Below are 19,139 nucleotides of genomic sequence, written 5' to 3' on the forward strand. Positions count from 1 at the left end.
AAATCCAGTATAGAATAAGCCCCACCAATTTCTTTTTGGATTGGAGTCAGACTTTTGAATTTTCAAGTGGCTGGTCATGTTCAAGCGTGCAATTAGCTAACTGCTCTAATTCGTCTTCCAAAGGCCACAACACACGCTCCTGACCGTAGCTGACACTAAAAAACACCTCCGTGCTGTCTTGAGAACTGCTAGCTTGAAGTCTGTGCTGACCAGAGGATTTCTGCCTATTTGAACGCCCTCTGACGGTTTCCAAGAAGGCCTGTGCGGTACGCCCACAGAATAAAAAACACGCTGCGCCTCTCAAGCCCACGCATTTGTCAGAAGCGAAATAAATGTCCGGTGCCTCTATTTACTCTTCTTCCTGAACAAGTCGGGAACGATATTCGATCGTCTCTGTTTGATGCTAGTTAGTCCCTCTGAGTCAGACAGTTCAGTGTCTGGGTGGGTCTCCTCCAACATGCCATCAGGCTGGTCAGCTGGGCACTGAGCCCCTTAAATAGGCCTGAAGGAGAGGCAAAAAGAAGGTCGAGCTGTTTTGGCACCCAGTAGTTGGTTTCCAGAGACTTCCTTCAGTCACCAAACCTGTGCATCGATAGGAGGTGGCTATAGAGAAAAGCGTAAGCCTGCTACGGCTCCCTTTTTCCTTTCGGGATATTCATTTGTTAAGCCTCTGTGGGACTGGGATGTAAAGCTTTTCTGTTGGACTTCTGTGTTATGAATCCCCAAGCAAGGCCTTTCTGGTCAGCACCACCTACTCCGGGAAAGCTTTGAAAACCCTATGACAAGAGAGCCATGTGTAGGGAAAAAAAGAGGAGGAAATGTCATTCAGTAGTCCTATTTCAGAGGAAGGACAGAAGGGAACGGCGTGTAAGACACCACTGGTTTTTCCTTTAAGTCCATAAAGAACAAATGCTTTAAATTTCTCTCCTCTCCCACCCTTCTGCCCCCACCCTCCCACTCCCCGGAGTGTCTGAGGCTACTGCACAAGAAACACATCGGCTGGGGCTCTGGGCTCTAAATGTAACTTTGGGTGGGACAGAGACAGCCTGGTGGCACTTTCAGCTACACACACGCCACAGACCAGGATCACGGTCAACTCACAAGCCGTGATGAGAGGAGAGGGGCCGCCAAGATGACCCCCTGGAAGAAGCTGTGCCGTGTAGAGCAGCACTGGGATGTCATCAAGTGCTCAGTTAGGATTAATCCCAGGAAGGATCACAAATACTCTGACAAATGACCTAAACCAGGAACAATGCAACCTTGCAACCTTTCTCTTCCAGTGTGGCATTTAGCCCAAAGACAGAGGTAGGAGATAAAATCCCAGGTGTACCTACCTCGAAATTCGGGATCAATTTTTTACTTCCCAAATCTCACGCCCCTTTCCCCACTCACCACAAAAATTGGGGCTTTCTGAGAAGTCGTGAAGGATCATTGCCTGACTATGCCATTAAAATACAAAAACACACATGGAGGTCTCTCCAAAAAGGGTCCTTTCATGAAAAGGTATCTCAACACACAGCTGTGTAGATAGGGAAGTAGAGAAACTTCTATAAAAGGGACTTACACTCAGGCTGTATCCTTTTCTTCATCAAGAAATAGAAAGGGGGTGCTCGTAAATCACCTCTACATTCTTTCTACTCAGCCCCAGATCAAATTTAAAACTGTCAGTGAGAAAACAAGTGAAATACCTAGTTTGCTGCTGGGGGCAGGTGTGTATCTGTAAGCTAATACGTAGAAAAGGAAATGGCTTCCAGCAAGATCTAAGCCATTCATAAAAGCTTTTTGAAAAAAAATCAGCACCGTCTCTTGAAGCAGTAGACAACTTTTCCAACTTGGTTGATCTCAAAATAATGTTCACACTGAAGGGGTACCAAAGAAAATATACTGGTAGTTTATGGAAGGCAAAAAACTATTGACCTGGATTCTGAAACAGAAGGGTCTATACTCTTAAAGAAAATCCAAGTGAGGATCATTAAGAATGCTCATAAAATTCAGAATTAATTCTCTTCTTCATTCCAATTCTCCTACCAACAAAAACGACTCGCTATTTTACACAACTGATATTCTTAAATATCAGCTTCTATAGGGACAACAACACTGAAGGTTTGAGGAACTTCTTTGAAGACTTCAAAGTTCAAGTGATTCAAGTTTTGTTTCTATTGCATACATACATATACATATATAGTGTATTATGCATTACGTATATATGTATATAAATAGTATATATATATATATATATATGCATATTATATACACATATTTATATTAGTAACCCCCTTAAGCAAGCCAGACTGGCTGACATGAATATGAGTAAAAGGACACAGAATTAACAGCATTAACAGAGCTAATGGTTCCAGGAAAGCTAGCAAATGTCTATGGCTCAAAGTTTTTAAATTAATGGACTTTGGTAGCTGAGACTAAAATTGACAGAAAATGAGAGGGGAACAGAGGCCTCAGAGGTCAGCCGGAAGATACTGGCAGTGATTTTAGGAGTGTAGGGTAGGCACAGGGTGGTCACCCTACAAAGTACAATAATAAAGTATCTGGATTATCCCCGTATGTGTGTGCACCTGTTAAAACTAGAAAGCATTATTTCAAGGTTCTCATTTTTAAAATGTCCATTAAAAAAAAAAAAAGCTTTAATGCTTTGAATCAAATTAGAAAGCATTATTTCAAGGTTCTCATTTTTTACATGTCCATTAAAAAAAAAAAAACTTTAATGCTTTGAATCTTCAGGGGGAAATTCTACATCAGAGGGAAAAAAATACTCTAGTGAAAGAAAAAACAATTGAATGATTTGTTTTCAATAAATTATAGAAGAAAAACAGTTCCTGAAAAGGAAGCAGTTGATAATCAGGTCCACAGACCACAGGTCAAAATTAGGGGCCCTCACCCCAGCTGTATAGTGGAAAGATTCGAACATTTGAACATTTGAAAACTATTGAGATTCGGGACCCTCCCCCAACCAATGAAGTCAGAACGTCTGCGCGTATGCCTAAGAGACAGTACATTTGAAAGTTCTCTCGCGTCTTATAAATGAACGGCCAGCGTTAACAACCACTGCATTACACTGGTGATTCTCAAAAGGCAGCTCAGCTTTCTTAAACTTTTCACATCAGCCTTGTTCTTACCAAGTTTTCCAAAGTACCCAGAATCCTGGGGAAAGGGGGGCAGGCAGCCGAAAGGTTATAGGGAGGATAGTTTGAGAAGCCTTCCCTAGATAAGATGCTTTCCCTTTACCGCTCCTCTTGAGAACTACTGGTCTGAACTATCCAACGCGACTCACCCCCTTTTCCTCGGTGATCTTTCAACGTTTGGGGATAAGGAAAAAGAAAAACAGCAACAACAACGACAACAAAAACAAATGTTTGAATCCAGAAGGCAGGACCATGGGCCCATCTCAACCTGGCCAGTATGCCACCATATCCAGCACATTTGCTCAAGGAAAGCTCAGAGGAGGATACACCTCAGTAGCCCAGAGGAAGTACCAGTAAGAGGCATCTAACAACACCCCATGCCCACTGCTCCAGCCCCTCTCTAGCCATTCAGCCAAACCTCAAACAAAAATGAGCAACGGTGGGCCGGCCTCATACGTCATCGGGGCCAAAGACCAGGGGTGACACGGGGACCGGGGCTAACCAGAAGTCCAAGAGGCCTTAGTTTCACAAACAACAGACGGTTGCTTTGTCTCATCGTGCTTCCCAATAAAAGCTGCATTCAGAACGCTTCTTCCAAAGAGCGTGGAGGCCAAGGAATGATAACATTGAGGAGCTGTGCTGTGAAACAGCCTCCAGAGGCCCAGCTCCTTCCTCAGAGGGAGCGGCCAGGGTCACTCCTCTCCCAGGGTCACAGCTGGGCTTGTCACTGTCTGCTTCTGCAGATAGGATGCCCATATCAACGAGCTCCATTTTGTGCTTTCCTTCTGTTCTTTTCCTCCTCTTCCAGGAGCACTTGCAATGGTCCTTAGGATGAGGTTATACCAGGCAGTCTGGTCACCAGGCAGAGAGGAGAAAACCATGCCCTCTCCCACTTTCCTCAATCCCACTGGCAATTTCCAGGAAAATAAAATTTACATTGTTAGCACGACTCCTTCCATCTTCCCTCTCCAACTTGGATTGGATTCCCTCCTCAGACCCCCCAGTACTGTCCATTGTACCCTCACAGGCAAGGATACCCCCCGTTAACAAGTACTGTGTAGAAGGCAGCCTAGAAGACACGAGAACTACTCTACAAGACGTATAGGTAATTAAGCCACACTCTCCAACTCCCTATTGCCTGCTCATCCAAAGTAATTCTTTGCATCTAATCTACTCCCCAGCTCTAATCCTCCAATGGTCTGACCACTGTTCTCTTAACGCTCTAATCAACCTCAGATAGCTTATAGCTCTCATAAAGGAGTTTCTCACTTTTGTGACATGAAGCATGCTATGTTTTCTGCTTGGAATACCTTTCCCTTCCCTACTTCCCTCACCCCTTGGAAAATCCCTCACGTCGTCTTCAGCTCAGGATCTATCCCCTCCCAAAACTCCATCCTAATGCCTTTCCTCTGAGTTCCCCGAATACCCTATGCAGATCTCCACCCCTGGACGTGCCATATTGAACCACAAGTACTGACTGATGAGACTCCACTACTTGGCTCTGACTTCAAAGAGGGCGGGGACTGGGACAAAGGCATCTTTGTCTCTCCAGCATCAAGGGCACACTCCATAAATGCTTTGGGAATGAAATGCATGCAGAATGGATTAAGACCAATGGAGGAAGTCCATGAGAAGTCCTCTTTGTCCTTAACACCGGCGTTTGGCAGATGGGGCTCTCTTACCACTGTGAGGTAAAGTCAACAAACTCTTCGGTGAACTTGTCTCCCGGGAGCTGTGGTGAGGGCTCCTCTACCACCTGTTTGAGCTGTTGGAAGGGAGTTCCCCAAGAGTCATAGGGAAACCGAAGGATCGCCAACTCAATCTAGAGGGGAGAGAAAGACAAGGGGACAACAGCTTACACGGAGCTACTTTAGGGAATCCGCTGTGTCCTGATCCAGAAGAGTCAGCGGGAACTCCAAAGGTGAAGTTCAAGTAAAATTGGGGGAGAAATAAACTAACAACATGTTCTCTATTTGTCCCCAATTCCTAGCGCTAGGGATTGTCAAACGTGATGTTACTAGAGGCAGCCAATGAAGCCTATTTATCACTGGGTCCTCCGCAAAAGCCACTGTGACACTTAATAAAATTGCAAGCCAGCCGTATTAAACTTTGGGATGTAAAGCAACCAGGTTTTCCAATGTTTGGTCTGAAACGGAATTCTCGCCCTGAGACCTTGGCGGAGTGTACATCTGCTGCCATCTGCAGGCCCCTTGCTGGAATGGAGAAGAAACAAAACAAAACAAAACCAAACCCTAGGACCAAATGACGGGTCTTTTTTTGGATTTGAGTAAGGCCACTTTGCCATGACAAGACTATCACGTGTCTTCTGGGCAGGGATGTGAAATAACTCACAGGATTTAATCAGCTGCTGTGCCTGGAAAGGAGCCAGGCCCACAGTGGATAATTCCAGACCTTGGTGATACACTGAAAATTTATGACCACCAATGTCACAAACAAAGCACTAATTGTATAACTTTAGGACTGCGCCTAAGGAGATTATCCTGTGTGTTACTATGCCCTTTGGCTATATATGACCCCGCTGGCCAAGACTTCTATCATAATCCTATTCTGGAAAGCACAGCCTATGTCCTGGGTGACTCAGCTCTGTCAGGCTCCACGTACATTAGCACTCATTGAGAAGCTTGAGCCTCGATTAAAATAATTTAATTTTCAATAAATTTTTTAATGTTTATTTATTGATTTTGGGGAGAGAGAGAGTGCCAGGAGGGGAGGGGCAGAAAGCGAGAAAGAGAGAGAAGCCAAAGCCGGCTCCGCACTGTCAGCACAGAGCCCGACGCAGGGCTCGAACTCACCAACCGCGAGATCGTGACCTGAGCCAAAACCAAGACTCGGATGCTTAACCGACTGAGCGTCCCAGGTGCCCCAAATAATTTAATTTTAACGTTTATTTATTTTTGAGACAGAGAGAGACAGAGCATGAATAGGGGAGGGTCAGAGAGAGAGGGAGACACAGAATCCAAAGCAGGCTCCAGGCTCCAAGCTGTCAGCACACAGCCCGACGCGGGGCTCGAACTCACGGACCGCGAGATCATGACCTGAGCCGAAGTGGACACTTAACCGACTGAGCCACCCAGGCGCCCCTGATTTTAAACTAGAAGGAAAACTACGAGCAGCTGTAGTCAGGATTCATTGTACAGATGAGGATAATAAGACCGTCCATGTGACTCTATTGGTTACTCAAGGGCATACGACCAGTTAGAGGTGGAATAAAGACTGGGTTTGCTCAATCCCAGGGCGGTTATTTCTACAACACCACACTGCAGACAACCATCACTTAGAACCTCCTGCTATCTCAGGCCGAAAGCAGAGGTTTCTGGACCCACACTTAGGGCATTTGCCTTCCGGTCTCAGAACCCACCCCATTTCAGCTTCGTGCCCAGAACCTCACAGACCAGTGCCATCATTACCATTGTGATGCCCAGACTCCAAATGTCAGACTTCACACTATATCCCTTCTGATTGAGCTCTGGGTTTATTCTTTCGGGCTGGAAAGGAGACGGGAAAAGACAAATGAGATGACATTCTTAGCTCCACAAAGTGTCTAGGGGTGGGGGTGTCACCAGCTGCCAAGTGAGTTGTTTTAAACTTGTTAACCTGCCTCCCAGGCCAAGAAGATTCACTACTGCAAAAAATATTGACACCTCCGTGGGATTTCCGCCTTCTACAGGAGTCTGTTCCCGGAGGCGATAATGGAGCAAAGTCCCCCCCAATTCAAAACTAATTTCAATTTCGCCTTAAGAAGAAATAGGAGGTACACATTATGAAGCTACTCTGCCAGTCTAGAATTTTCCTCGTTAAAAACACCAACATTCCAGAACTCAATACTAAGAAAGCGCAAGCGTCCCTGAGAGACTCCCTGAGATTAGCTCAGCACTGATGGGAAGGTTTTCAATCCCAAGGGCAAATCTATTTCCAAATAGAACACAGAAGCCCCTTCATGTTAAAGGGGGTCCCGAGGTCTCTGCCAATGGCAACGAATCTTCACAGCCATGAGGTTCTCTCAGGACTAAGCTCCTTGTCTGGTTGGGGTAACTTAAATTCTGTTCACTCTTCTGTCCCCAACAAACAAGATAACACCCCCCCGCCACACAGTGTGAAAAATCTGTGTAGGCGGTATGGATTACTTACATGTTTTTCTTTTTCCAAGTGATATACCTCTTTTACTCAAGAGGTACTTGATATACCTCTTTTTATTAAAAAATAATAGTACGTACGAAGCAAATAACTAAGGATTACAGACAGAAAATATTTGAGAAAAAAATAAGACGGAGACTATTTCTTGCACCGTAAGCACATTTCCATTTTCCCTCTGTGGCCATCCATTTCCTTTTTCCTGGCGTGGTCTGCTTGTGTCTGCGTTCCCAGATTGCAGGCCCCCTCCCCCCCGCCTCCCCCCCCAGCTGGCATACTTACGGCCATGTACGGTTTGCATCCGGCATCAATGGTTTTAGCGACCGAGTCTACAAGGTAGCCACTGATTCCAAAATCGCACATCTTTACTTGGCCCAGAGTGTTGATCAGCACGTTGGAAGGCTTGACGTCTAAAAGCAAGCACCAGGAGCCCATGATCCCAGCCTGCTTTGAACATCCATGTGTCTACCACCAGGGGGCCTGAAATCTCCATTCCCCCTCCCCTTCCCTTCCCTCTGAGGCCCAACACAAAAGTCAACAGCCATCCCTGACTCACACTTCATAGACCTTCCTGCTTTCAACTTTTCTATTTCATGTTTTGTCCCTCTCGTAGGATTGCGAACCCACCGATGGAAAGGGCCGTTGCCTCTATCTATTGCCCCCATACACGTAGTAAAAACTTAAAAAGCTATTAGTGAATCAAATGCCCAGTTCCTTGGGCATAGTCTCTATTATGCAAAATGAGTAAGTTCCAGAAATCGGCTGTACTACATTGACCCTGTAACGAACAGTACTGTATTGCATGCTTAAACTTTGCCGTGAGTGTAGGTCTCATGTTAAATGTTCTTGTGACAACAAAATCATTTTTTTAAAGCCCGGCTCATCATGACCTATTGCACATTAAGAGTAGGAGTAAGGGGCGCCTGGGTGGCTCAGTCGGTTGAGCGGCCGACTTCAGCTCAGGTCATGATCTCATGGTCCGTGAGTTCGAGCCCCGCGTCGGGCTCTGTGCTGACAGCTCAGAGCCTGGAGCCTGCTTCGGATTCTGTGTCTCCCTCTTTCTCTGCCCCTCCCCTGCTCATGGTCTGTCTCTCTCTGTCTCAAAAATAAATAAAAACATTAAAAAAAAAAAAACAGTAGGAGTAAACAGACCACAGAATGAAAAGGCAGACCGCAATAAAATGATATATCAAATCTGATCAAAGCAACCAGTTTTGATGGAAGCCTCTGCAAGGGGCTTGTCAGAGGTCACATAGTGTAAACTCATCAGAAATCCAGAAATTTCAGACCACAAAACATACCCCCAAAGAGATTACCATTATCTCTGGATAACGGACTTAGAAATTACGGTCAACTTTTTTCCTTTGTGATGCTTTTCACAAAGCACACGTAATCAACAGACTTATTCTAAAAACATTAAAAATTATCCTTTATAATGTTTTCCCTTACACTGAACAGTGGACATGCACATTTTATTATTTTTTATACTTCACTTATACATTTTTAATACAAACGAAATACTCCCTAATTTTGAAATAAATCCTTAAAAATTAAGTTTCCTGTTTGTGGGTAATCCACATTCTTCTGTCCATCTGGATTCTTGCCCACTTGCTTCTCCTCCTCCACTTCCTTCCTATTTTTCCAATTTCTAAAAGTAACAATCAATGATAGTAATAACAGCAATAACGGGCACTCTCTGTAAGGCATTTTGCATCACTTTCAGACTCAGAGAGTATAAGAATTACCAAACCCCACTACCCTACTAGCTATCCATACTTTCCATTAATTTTTCCTCAGATTTGGTTGAGTGCATCTTCAAAGTAGCTTTCTTTGACTATAGTCACCCGGTGCTAATCATTTCCTTGCTTTATATTCTACCTAGACTGCTTCCATATTTGGCACTCCTATATTTGCAATGTGGTTTATTTTCTCCATGCATTTGTTGTATATTTGTCTTATTTCCCTATCAAGAATCCCTTTATGGAATTTTAATAAGAATATGTTTTGTTCTCAGATACCTCTTGGGGTATCTATTATAGTGCTGCATAAATGGTAGAAAAAGGAGTATAAGTGACAAATGGATACGTGAAAGATGAACGATTGATACACGGGTGGATGGATGGATGGATGGGTGGGTGGATGGATGGATGGATGAAAGATGGCAGGCCAATCAATCAGAAGGAAAAAAGAGGAGGTAGAGGAAGAAGAAAGAGACAAATCTACCGATGTTTTCACTTTATCCTGCCTCCTGTTGTCTGAAAAAGCTGTGCTTTATACCAGAACTCTTCCAACTTTAAGGTATGCAAAAATTTCCTGGGGATCTTGTTAAAAATGGAGATTCAGGTGGTCTTGGGACCCATGATTCTGCTTTTCTAACAAGCTCCCAGGTGCCAGCCAATACGAGATGCATTTTCATCCTTTTCTCCAAAATTCTCAGTAGGGTAATCCCAGAGCTGTGTCTGGTAGCAGGTGTTTTATATTCAATTTAGGTGTAATAAAAAGCCCATGTCTTCGCATGTCCTCAGACAAGATAAAAAGCGGCTACTTATCTGATTTGCTATTCATCTGGGAAGGAAAACCCCTCAGTTCTATTGCCTAACTCAATTCCACTTCCATCCATTGGGGGAAGAAAAATCTGGGTGAAAGAAATAGATTTTATAAAAGGAACAGCTAAAGCAACACCATGGATGCTTACCTCGATGAATGACAGAGAGCTTACTGTGTAAATGTTCTAACGCCTTTACAATCTGCAAGAGAAACACAAGATCGATTTTTCTCCATCACTGGAAAGAAACTGAATGTTAAGTATACCCAGGTTTATTATCCCTGGCTTAACGTCATAAGGTGAGGTATTCTCAAATAGTGGTGGCCCTATCCAGGAAAACACAGAGGAAGCTACACTAATTGGACTCCACCCACCAGAGAGGACCGGATCTCACAGCGTCTCCCTCCTCTAACTGGTGTTTCATTTGGTCTCCAACATTTTTTCTCTCCACCCTCATGAGCCATTAAGAGAGCAACCTTTTTTTTTTCCATTTCATTTTCTTCTGCTTCCTTCTATGCCCTATTAGCCCTAAGAAAATATTTAAAAATCTACAAGTGAAAATCAAAATAAACTAATATCAGGATATAGCCACCAGGAACGTGGTCACAGCAGATGAATGCGTTGCTTAGAGACATTTTAACTGAGAGTTTACCAACCAGGTCAGTGGTAGAATCTTCTACATGGTGCCCAGAAAGAAAAGCATTCATTTGCTCATCCACAGATGTACTCGTGCATTCAACAGACATGAATCGGAGGGAAGTTCTAGTCCAGCTAGCGTTTCTTCATACTAGGGAATCAGGGACACCTAAGGTCTAGACTTCTCACATTCTCCTTGTAAGTAGGGTTCATGATGTACTCACAGAAACTGCTATTTTCCCTAAGATGTCCTCTGGAATTGTTTGGCCTTTGTCAATCACTTGTTTGTAGAACTTATCTAGTGACGTATCCATGAGTTCCATGCAAATCCAAACATCACCCTGGAGACCGATTGGTTCAGAGACGGTTAGTAAGGAGAGAAAAGGAAAAAAGAGGAAACAGTTAACACCTGTCAGGAAGAACTCTTTTTTTTTTTTTCAACTTGAGTTTTTGGAGGAAATGGACGATTTCCCTTCCAGACCTCAAAGGAACTTACAAGGAAGCAAGTTTGTTTCCAAAGAGTCAACTAGCAGATTGCCAAGCAGGAATTACATACCATCACCCGCTCCTTGATAGAGACTAGGACCTAAATACCAAGAGCCACACCAGTTATAGAATGAAAAACTTAAGAGAATAAAAGGCACGCGACAGGGAATACGGCCAATGATATTATGATAGTGTTGTATGGTGACAGATGGTAGCTGCACTTATGGTAAGCACAGCATAATGCACAGAGAGGTTGAATCACTCTGCCGTACGCCCGAAACTAATGTGACATAGCGTGTCAACTCAGATTTTTAAAAAAGCTTTTAAATAAACAAATACATCAGTACTAATAGCCACAAACAGTAGATTCCCAGAAATATAAGCCTTTATTGTTACTGCCCTGTAGGAACTTAGGTCTCCATGCCTGCTTCATGTCTGCTCTCCCACACGGAGCGCTGGCAAGAATCAAAAAGCTGGTCAGAAGAGTGAGTTGAAGCATCACAATCCGTGTCACGGTAAAATAAAAGCAAAGGTAAAGCCAAGAGATACGCTTAAGCCTCGAGGGTACATAGACAGGCTAAATAAAGCTTATCCACTGGTCGAAAGACTAGAACATATCCGATTTTACGAAATCTATCTAAATTAGCCCATAGACAATTGATATAGACCACTCTGCCAAAATAAACCAAAACAGAAAGGAGAAAGGGAGCCTCAGCATCTTCAAAAGGGCTAAACACAGTTAAAAATACTACGATTTCAAGCCAACTTTGTGGCGGGGCATTGTCATCATTGCACAAATATAAAACAGTCTATGGGAGACATGCCAGGGGCGCCTTGTGGCTCAGTCGGTTACGCTCAGACTCTTGATTTTGGCTCAGGTCCTGATCTCATGGTTCGTGAGATCGAGCCCACGTGGGGCTCTCGCGGAAGGAGTCTGCTTGGGGTTCTCTCTCTCTCTGTCTCTCTGTCCCTCCCACACTCATGTGCATGTGCTCTCTCTCCCTCTAACTAAATAAATAAACCCAAAAAAAAAAAAAAAAGAAGATGTGTCAAACAAGAAAGAGGACCATGACCATACATCACATTGATATAATTAGAGAAACTTCCTTTTAAGTTACTGTTCTCTTCAGATTTTGAATTGACGGATCACCTACCTCCCGGAAGAGTGCACCATAAAAGGTGACTGTGAAAGGACAGTCCACTGTCCTCATGGAAATATCCAAATCCATCAGTAGCCTTTTCTGCTCCTGGCTATTTACTGTGGCCCGGATCCGCTGAATGGAAACGCATGGAAAAGTTTATGGTTACTGCTCTGAGGATGAGTCAGTTAATAAGGCAGGGACCTTAAGGAGTCCCATCCTGAAAATACTACAAAATTCACAGCACAAGTTCTAGCAATGACCTCTCAAGTATTTGTCCTAGTGATGAGTTATTTGTAACAAATGAGAAATATGGAAGACTTTCACTGGATTTCCTGAAAAATCCCAAGCCCTCTGATAATATATTTTGGAAAACATGCAAACGTTGGGGAGTGTATTTCCAAGTCACAAGAACAGTCTGCTTCATTATGTTATGCATGTTCAGTTCAGAGACCACAGTATCCATTACTTTGTGGCTGATTTGGGATCCCACAAAAAAACCCCAAAGGCCCTCTTTGGGAACAAGTAAGAATATTTGGATCAAGTAGCAACTGTAAAAGAAGTGACAGAGCTATCAGAAATGGACAGAATCAAACAGAAATGGAGAAAATGTTCATTCCCATCCCAGCGCTTCTGAGAGAAGAGAAATCTGTTACGTCAGTAAATGTAGCCTTAAAGAAGCACGATTTTGCTATTAAATGAGCGTAAAGATATAATGTCACTAGGCTTCCGGGGCGCCTGGGTGGCTCAGTCAGTTGAGCATCTGACTTTGGCTTGGGTCATGATCTTGTGCCTCGTGAGTTCGAGCCCTGCGTCGGGCTCTGTGCTGACGGCTCAGAGCCTGGAGCCTGCTTCGGATTCTGTGTCTCCCTCTCTCTGTCCCTCCCCCGTTCATGCTCTGTCTCTGTCTCTCAAAAATAAATATACCTTAAAAAAATTTTTTTTAAAGATATAGCATCACTAGGCTTTCATATTTTTTCCCTGATTAGCGAAAAGTCTGCAGAAGAACAAATTGAAAACTCTACAAGGTAAGGGAAAGGTATCTCCATTCTCCAAAAACAAAGGGATCCAAGTCGTCTGACCATTTGCTTTCCTAACAATGGTCCAAATCCATGAACTCATGGAGAGAGGGTAGTTCTCCAAAGCCCCTCAAGAAATATGCAGTGATTCTAAGTTTCTTTTTACAGCTCAAAAATGATGCAAATTCACTCAAGATACATTTTACTCTCCTGTTTTCCACAAATGGAGACATTGCTGGTTTCCTGATTTTTCAGGGATCATTCTTCAAAAACAACAGAATGTAGAATAAAAAAGACTTTTGAGACATAACAACCAAACGCAATTTGTGAACTTTTATTTGGATTTGGATTTCAACAACCACCAGGCAAAGAAAACCAAACAACTTTGAGATGATCAAGGTAATTTTAATTTGGAGCTGTTATTCCATGCCATTAAAGAAGTACTGTTCATTCTTTTAAGCGTGATGATGACACGGTGGTTACATAAAAAATTAAAAGGAGGAGGTCAGATTTATCAGTTAAAAAAACTGGGGCACCCGGGTGGCTCAGTCGGTTGAGCGTCCGACTTCAGCTCAGGTCATGATCTCACAGTCCGTGAGTTCGAGCCCCATGTCGGGCTCTGTGCTGACAGCTCAGAACTTGGAGCCCACTTCGGATTCTGCATCCCCCTCTCTCTCTGCCCCTCCCCTGCTCGCACTCTGTCTCTCTCTCTCTCTCAAAAATAAATACACATAAAAAAATTAAAAAACAAAACAACAACAACAACAACAACCAACTGGTTGATGTAACTTATACCGAGGAAGCCTTCTCCACACATTTGGAGGTCTCTAGGGTTCCCTACAATTAATCTTCTTTGTTTTACTCCATTGAAGATTGTTTTGCTTCTATGAAAAGAATTGATCTGCAACTGAGATGGACGAACATATACACCACAGACAGAAAACGTTTGGGGACCATCGACTCTACCTTCACCGCCATGATCTGCCCGCTGGGCACGTGTCGCATCTTCTCCACGACCCCGTACGCACCTCGCCCCAGTTCCATTATTGGTTCCAGATCATCTGCCTTCACCTCAAAGTTCTGCAAGAGAGAAAAGGAATACTGCAGTAGTAAACAAAGAAATAAAGGACACAGTCTCTTTCGTCCTCTCTCTGGCTTCTCCCAACATTCTATGGGTTATTTCTAGCCCACAGGCTTCTTGTCTAGAAGCTTATCCAGGCAGCCATTGAATGCAAGATGCACCATGGGAAGTTTAGACTCTCACGGTGTGCCACCTGCTGGTCACGGGCAATACAGAGATCCAGCTCCAACTCAGCTTGCAAATTGCTCAGTTTGCGGGTCTCCTGGTGGCTCAGTCGGTTGAGCGTCTGACTTCGGCTCGGGTCATGGTCTCGCAGTCTGTGAGTCCGAGCCCTGTGTCGGACTCTGTGCTGACAGCTCGGAGCCTGGAGCCTGCTGCGGATTCTGTTGTCTCCCTCTCTCTCTGCCCCTCCCCCCGCTCAGGCTCTGTCTCTCTCTCTCTGTCAAAAATAAATAAACATCAAAAAAAATTTTTTTTCAACTTGCTCGGTTTGAGCTGTCCACACTGTGCTTCCTTAGCTCTGCCCCCTTCATCACATGTGTCACCCATTTGCTGACCGATGGCAACGAGATCTACACTTGGACTTTAAGGAATGTGTCCCAAAGCAAATCATCTACTCTCCTCAAACACCTTCCATCAGGACCTCACCAGCCTGATTTCAATAAGGCATTCAAAATAGCAAGAGCACATATCACATCTGCTTAAACTCAAACTTTTTGACCCATCTCCTTATGGCGTGTAATGGAAAATAAATTTTTCAATGGCCAGTCAGAAAGCATATATGGAAAACGGTCAAGATATTAACTGGCACACATGATTTTTCTTACCTGATTTCCAATAGAAATGCAAGCTTTGGAGTCTAAGTCTCGAGGTGGCCTAAGAAAGAAAAGGGGTAAAGAAAAACCATGAAATATTTAGTCAAATATGCCCTTCTCAAATCATATACAACTGGAGAGATGTTTTTTTTTCTGCAGGATTAAAGTGGAAGTTCATCAGTAAAATTAGGCAGCACAAAAGTGTTAGTAGTGTGGGATTTGGAATAAAATAAAATTCGGGTTTAAATGACTTAATCTCTTTGAGCTTCTATTTCTTCTTTAACATGGCCGGCATATAGTAAATATCCGATAAATATGATCTAGGTGTAAATAGTTATACAAATAACCATACTATTCTAGTAAGTCCCAAACTTTTTCTTTCATCCAAAAACACCAATGTGCCTAATTACTCCACCACATTTTCCCACAATTGTTTTCTTTTCTTTTTTTTTTTTATATATGAAGTTTATTGACAAATTGGTTTCCATACAACACCCAGTGCTCATCCCAAAAGGTGCCCTCCTCAATACCCATCACCCACCCGCCCCTCCCTCCCACCCCCCATCAACCCTCAGTTTGTTCTCAGTTTTTAACAGTCTCTTATGCTTTGGCTCTCTCCCACTCTAACCTCTTTTTTTTTTTTTTTATTTCCTTCCCCTCCCCCATGGGTTCCTGTTAAGTTTCTCAGGATCCACATAAGAGTGAAACCATATGGTATCTGTCTTTCTCTGGATGGCTTATTTCACTTAGCATCACACTCTCCAGTTCCATCCACGTTGCTACAAAAGGCCATATTTCATTTTTTCTCATTGCCACGTAGTATTCCATTGTGTATATAAACCACAATTTCTTTATCCATTCATCAGTTGATGGACATTTAGGCTCTTTCCATAATTTGGCTATTGTTGAGAGTGCTGCTATGAACATTGGGGTACAAGTGCCCCTATGCATCAGTACTCCTGTATCCCTTGGGTAGATTCCTAGCAGTGCTATTGCTGGGTCATAGGGTAGGTCTATTTTTAATTTTCTGAGGAACCTCCACACTGCTTTCCAGAGCGGCTGCACCAATTTGCATTCCCACCAACAGTGCAAGAGGGTTCCCGTTTCTCCACATCCTCTCCAGCATCTATAGTCTCCTGATTTGTTCATTTTGGCCACTCTGACTGGCGTGAGGTGATACCTGAGTGTGGTTTTGATTTGTATTTCCCTGATAAGAAGCGACGCTGAACATCTTTTCATGTGCCTGTTGGCCATCTGGATGTCTTCTTTAGAGAAGTGTCTATTCATGTTTTCTGCCCATTTCTTCACTGGGTTATTTGTTTTTCGGGTGTGGAGTTTGGTGAGCTCTTTATAGATTTTAGATACTAGCCCTTTGTCCGATATGTCATTTGCAAATATCTTTTCCCATTCCGTTGGTTGCCTTTTAGTTTTGTTGGTTGTTTCCACAATTGTTTTCTTTTAAGTTTATTTATTTATTTTGAGAGAGAGAGAGAGAGAGAGAAAGAGGGAACACGCACAAGACCAGGGGAGGGGTAGAGAGAGAGGGGGACAGAGGATCCAAAGTGGGCTCTGTGCTGACAGCAGAGAGCTCGACGTGGCGCTCAATCTCATGAACCATTAGATTGTGACCTGAGCCAAAGTCCGACGCTTAACCAACTGAGGCACGCGGGCACCCCTTCCACAATTGTTTTAAAAAAAAACAATAATTAGCCTATGGTTATATTAACTCACCATAATAATTCCAAATCTATCTAGTCCCCACATTTACAGATGGAAAAAACATCCAGAGAGGCTGATGTGACTTGTCCAAGGTCACAACTAACCCAGTGACTTGCCCAAGGTCACAACTAACCCAGGTCTCCTGGTTTGTGATCAGAATACTTTCTGTTCTATCAGGCTGTCTAATCCGGTTGTGATATTTCTTCCATACATAGTGCACGTGCAACCCAGGGGTCATCTCAGAAGCCAGAGGTTGGCTGATTTTGTGTCTCCATAGAGAAAGCACACAGTCCCCTCATGGGTATGTATTTCTACTACTTCAATACTACCTGGATTGATATCAATCCACTCAAGAGAAGGATGTTTGGCCTTGGCCTTGCCACTAATTAGGAGCCTCGAAAAGCATTTTCTTGAAATAAATGCACCCAAAGCATCACTAGAAAAAGACAAAAGGATCCCAGTGCTGGCAGAATCAAGGATGACCAAAGAGAACCAGGTCCTCCTAAGGGGACATTCCATGCCAGAACTCTGCCTCTACAAAAATACAAGAAAAAATAGAAGACAGGGAAGATGAAAGGAAAGGAGAGAAGAATCCTCGTGTGTTATAATCCTACCCCATGTGCTGAAACTAAATTTAAAAAACAAGAAAAAGTAAGAATATAAACATAGGTATAAACATAAATTTAAAGTTTTAATGGCAAGCCCTCCCTCACCTCAAAATCCCTTTGAAATACAGAGAATACCTAAAATAAAGTTTTTCTATACTAACTTAAAACCAGGGAGTAGGAGGAAGAGATTGAGAGGAAAACACACACATCCACACGCACACACTCGTACACGCACACACCAGTGATGTTTTTATAGATCTTGTGTTTATAAGCAGGGAAATTTTCTTCAGAAATACGTTCCAGAGGATTAAGTCTCTAAAAATCTGATTTCTCTTTCTTAAAATTTCCAAAACTGTTTCTTTCACTGTCAATAGTTTGTACTAATTACAATGCAATTCTGAAATAAAGACAGATATTACTTGAAACATGACTAACATAAACAGTAAAAAAACCTTTTGCAATTGTTCAGGACCCTTCCTTTTAAAAAGTATGAAGCAACTGGGGCACCTGGGTGGCTCAGTGGTTAAGTGTCCGACTTCAGCTCAGGTCATGATCTCGCGGTTTGTGAGTTCAAGCCCTGAGTCAGGTTCTGAGCTGACAGCTCAGAGCCTGGAGCCTGCTTTGGATTCTGTGTCTCCCTTTCTCTCTGCCCCTCTCCCACTTGATTTCTCTTTCTCTCTCTCTCAAAAATAAACACTAAAAAAAAAGGTATGAAGCAACAGAAATGTCACTGGTTATTTGGGGCTACCTCCATTTTCTTGCATGAGGGCACTGGGTAAGACCCCTTCCAGCTCTGGTGTCCCAGTATCCATGTAGAGTTTTGCAAATTACAGCCCGTGGCCCAGCTAATAATTTTTTTCAAGTTTAAAAAGTTGTGGAAAAACAATTTACGAAGAATATCCAACAGAGGCCACTGTGGCCCGAGTAGCCTGAAATATTTACTATCTGGACTTCTGCAAAAAAAAAAAAAAAAAGTGTACAGACTCAAGTGTTATACTAACCTTGCATTATACCTCTACCTAATAGGAGGAGGTCATGCCATTTTCCAGAATGAGAGAAAAATGGAACCCAGAAAAGCTCAGTGGTTTGCTAAAGCCATACAGCCTAACAGAGCTGAAAATAAAACTCATGTCACTTGAATCTGTCTTGACCTAAAGAATCAGGTGAAGTGCTTTACCTACATCTCATTTAATGCCTTACACACACACACACACACACACACACACACACACACTCCTATGAGTATCATTACTCCAATGGTCCAGATGAGAAACCATCTGGTTCAGAGTTTAACTAACTTGCTCCCAAGTGGTAAAGCCATGATTTCAATCCAAGTCTAATTGAATCCAAGGAACTTACTCTCAACACCCAGGTCCCCTCTAATGAAAATGATCAATCCACCCGAGCCTGAGGCCTTTGGACTCATCAAGTCTGCCAAAAGCATCAAACGATGCAGCCAAGACTGACAGCTCGTATTAGATTAGTTGACACTGTGTTCTGTCCAGACTGGGCATATTATTAGTCTGCCTGGGGCACTGAGTCTCTGCAGGAGGTTAAACTGTGGGTGTATGTTCTCCGTTGCTTATTCAATATTTTAGACCTGTGGGGACAGAAACAAGCTTATTACAAAATTCCCTCCCTGGAAGGCCAAAGGTACTCCAACGGTCACCTAGTATTAGCTTTTATAGGAACAACAAGCTTCGGCATATTATAGTGACTGTTTATTTGTAATTCTAAGTAATAAGTAATCAGCTTACTGGGTGTTATGACAATTATTATTCGTCTATTGGGCCAGAGACTAT

At 43.2% G+C, this 19,139-nt stretch overlaps 1 protein-coding gene across 1 annotated transcript in view; it reads right to left on the minus strand.

Moving 5' to 3' along the window:
- Nucleotides 1–19,139, minus strand: part of MAP2K6 (mitogen-activated protein kinase kinase 6) — a 53,344-nt gene that overhangs the window by 19,776 nt on the left and 14,429 nt on the right. Inside the window, exons 4-11 of the mRNA XM_047081505.1 lie at nucleotides 15,023–15,071; nucleotides 14,081–14,194; nucleotides 12,111–12,230; nucleotides 10,695–10,811; nucleotides 9,985–10,036; nucleotides 7,572–7,699; nucleotides 6,566–6,643; nucleotides 4,820–4,959 (exon numbers count right to left, since the gene is read on the minus strand). Of these exons, the coding sequence (XP_046937461.1) occupies nucleotides 4,820–4,959; nucleotides 6,566–6,643; nucleotides 7,572–7,699; nucleotides 9,985–10,036; nucleotides 10,695–10,811; nucleotides 12,111–12,230; nucleotides 14,081–14,158 (713 nt within the window). The 5' untranslated portion in view covers nucleotides 14,159–14,194; nucleotides 15,023–15,071. The remainder of the gene's footprint in view (nucleotides 1–4,819; nucleotides 4,960–6,565; nucleotides 6,644–7,571; nucleotides 7,700–9,984; nucleotides 10,037–10,694; nucleotides 10,812–12,110; nucleotides 12,231–14,080; nucleotides 14,195–15,022; nucleotides 15,072–19,139) is intronic.

The sequence above is a fragment of the Lynx rufus genome, unplaced genomic scaffold (assembly GCF_022079265.1).
Source record: "Lynx rufus isolate CCGP_SWC_20201006 ecotype Redwood Valley unplaced genomic scaffold, mLynRuf1.p SCAF_18, whole genome shotgun sequence".
NCBI lineage: Eukaryota > Metazoa > Chordata > Mammalia > Carnivora > Felidae > Lynx > Lynx rufus.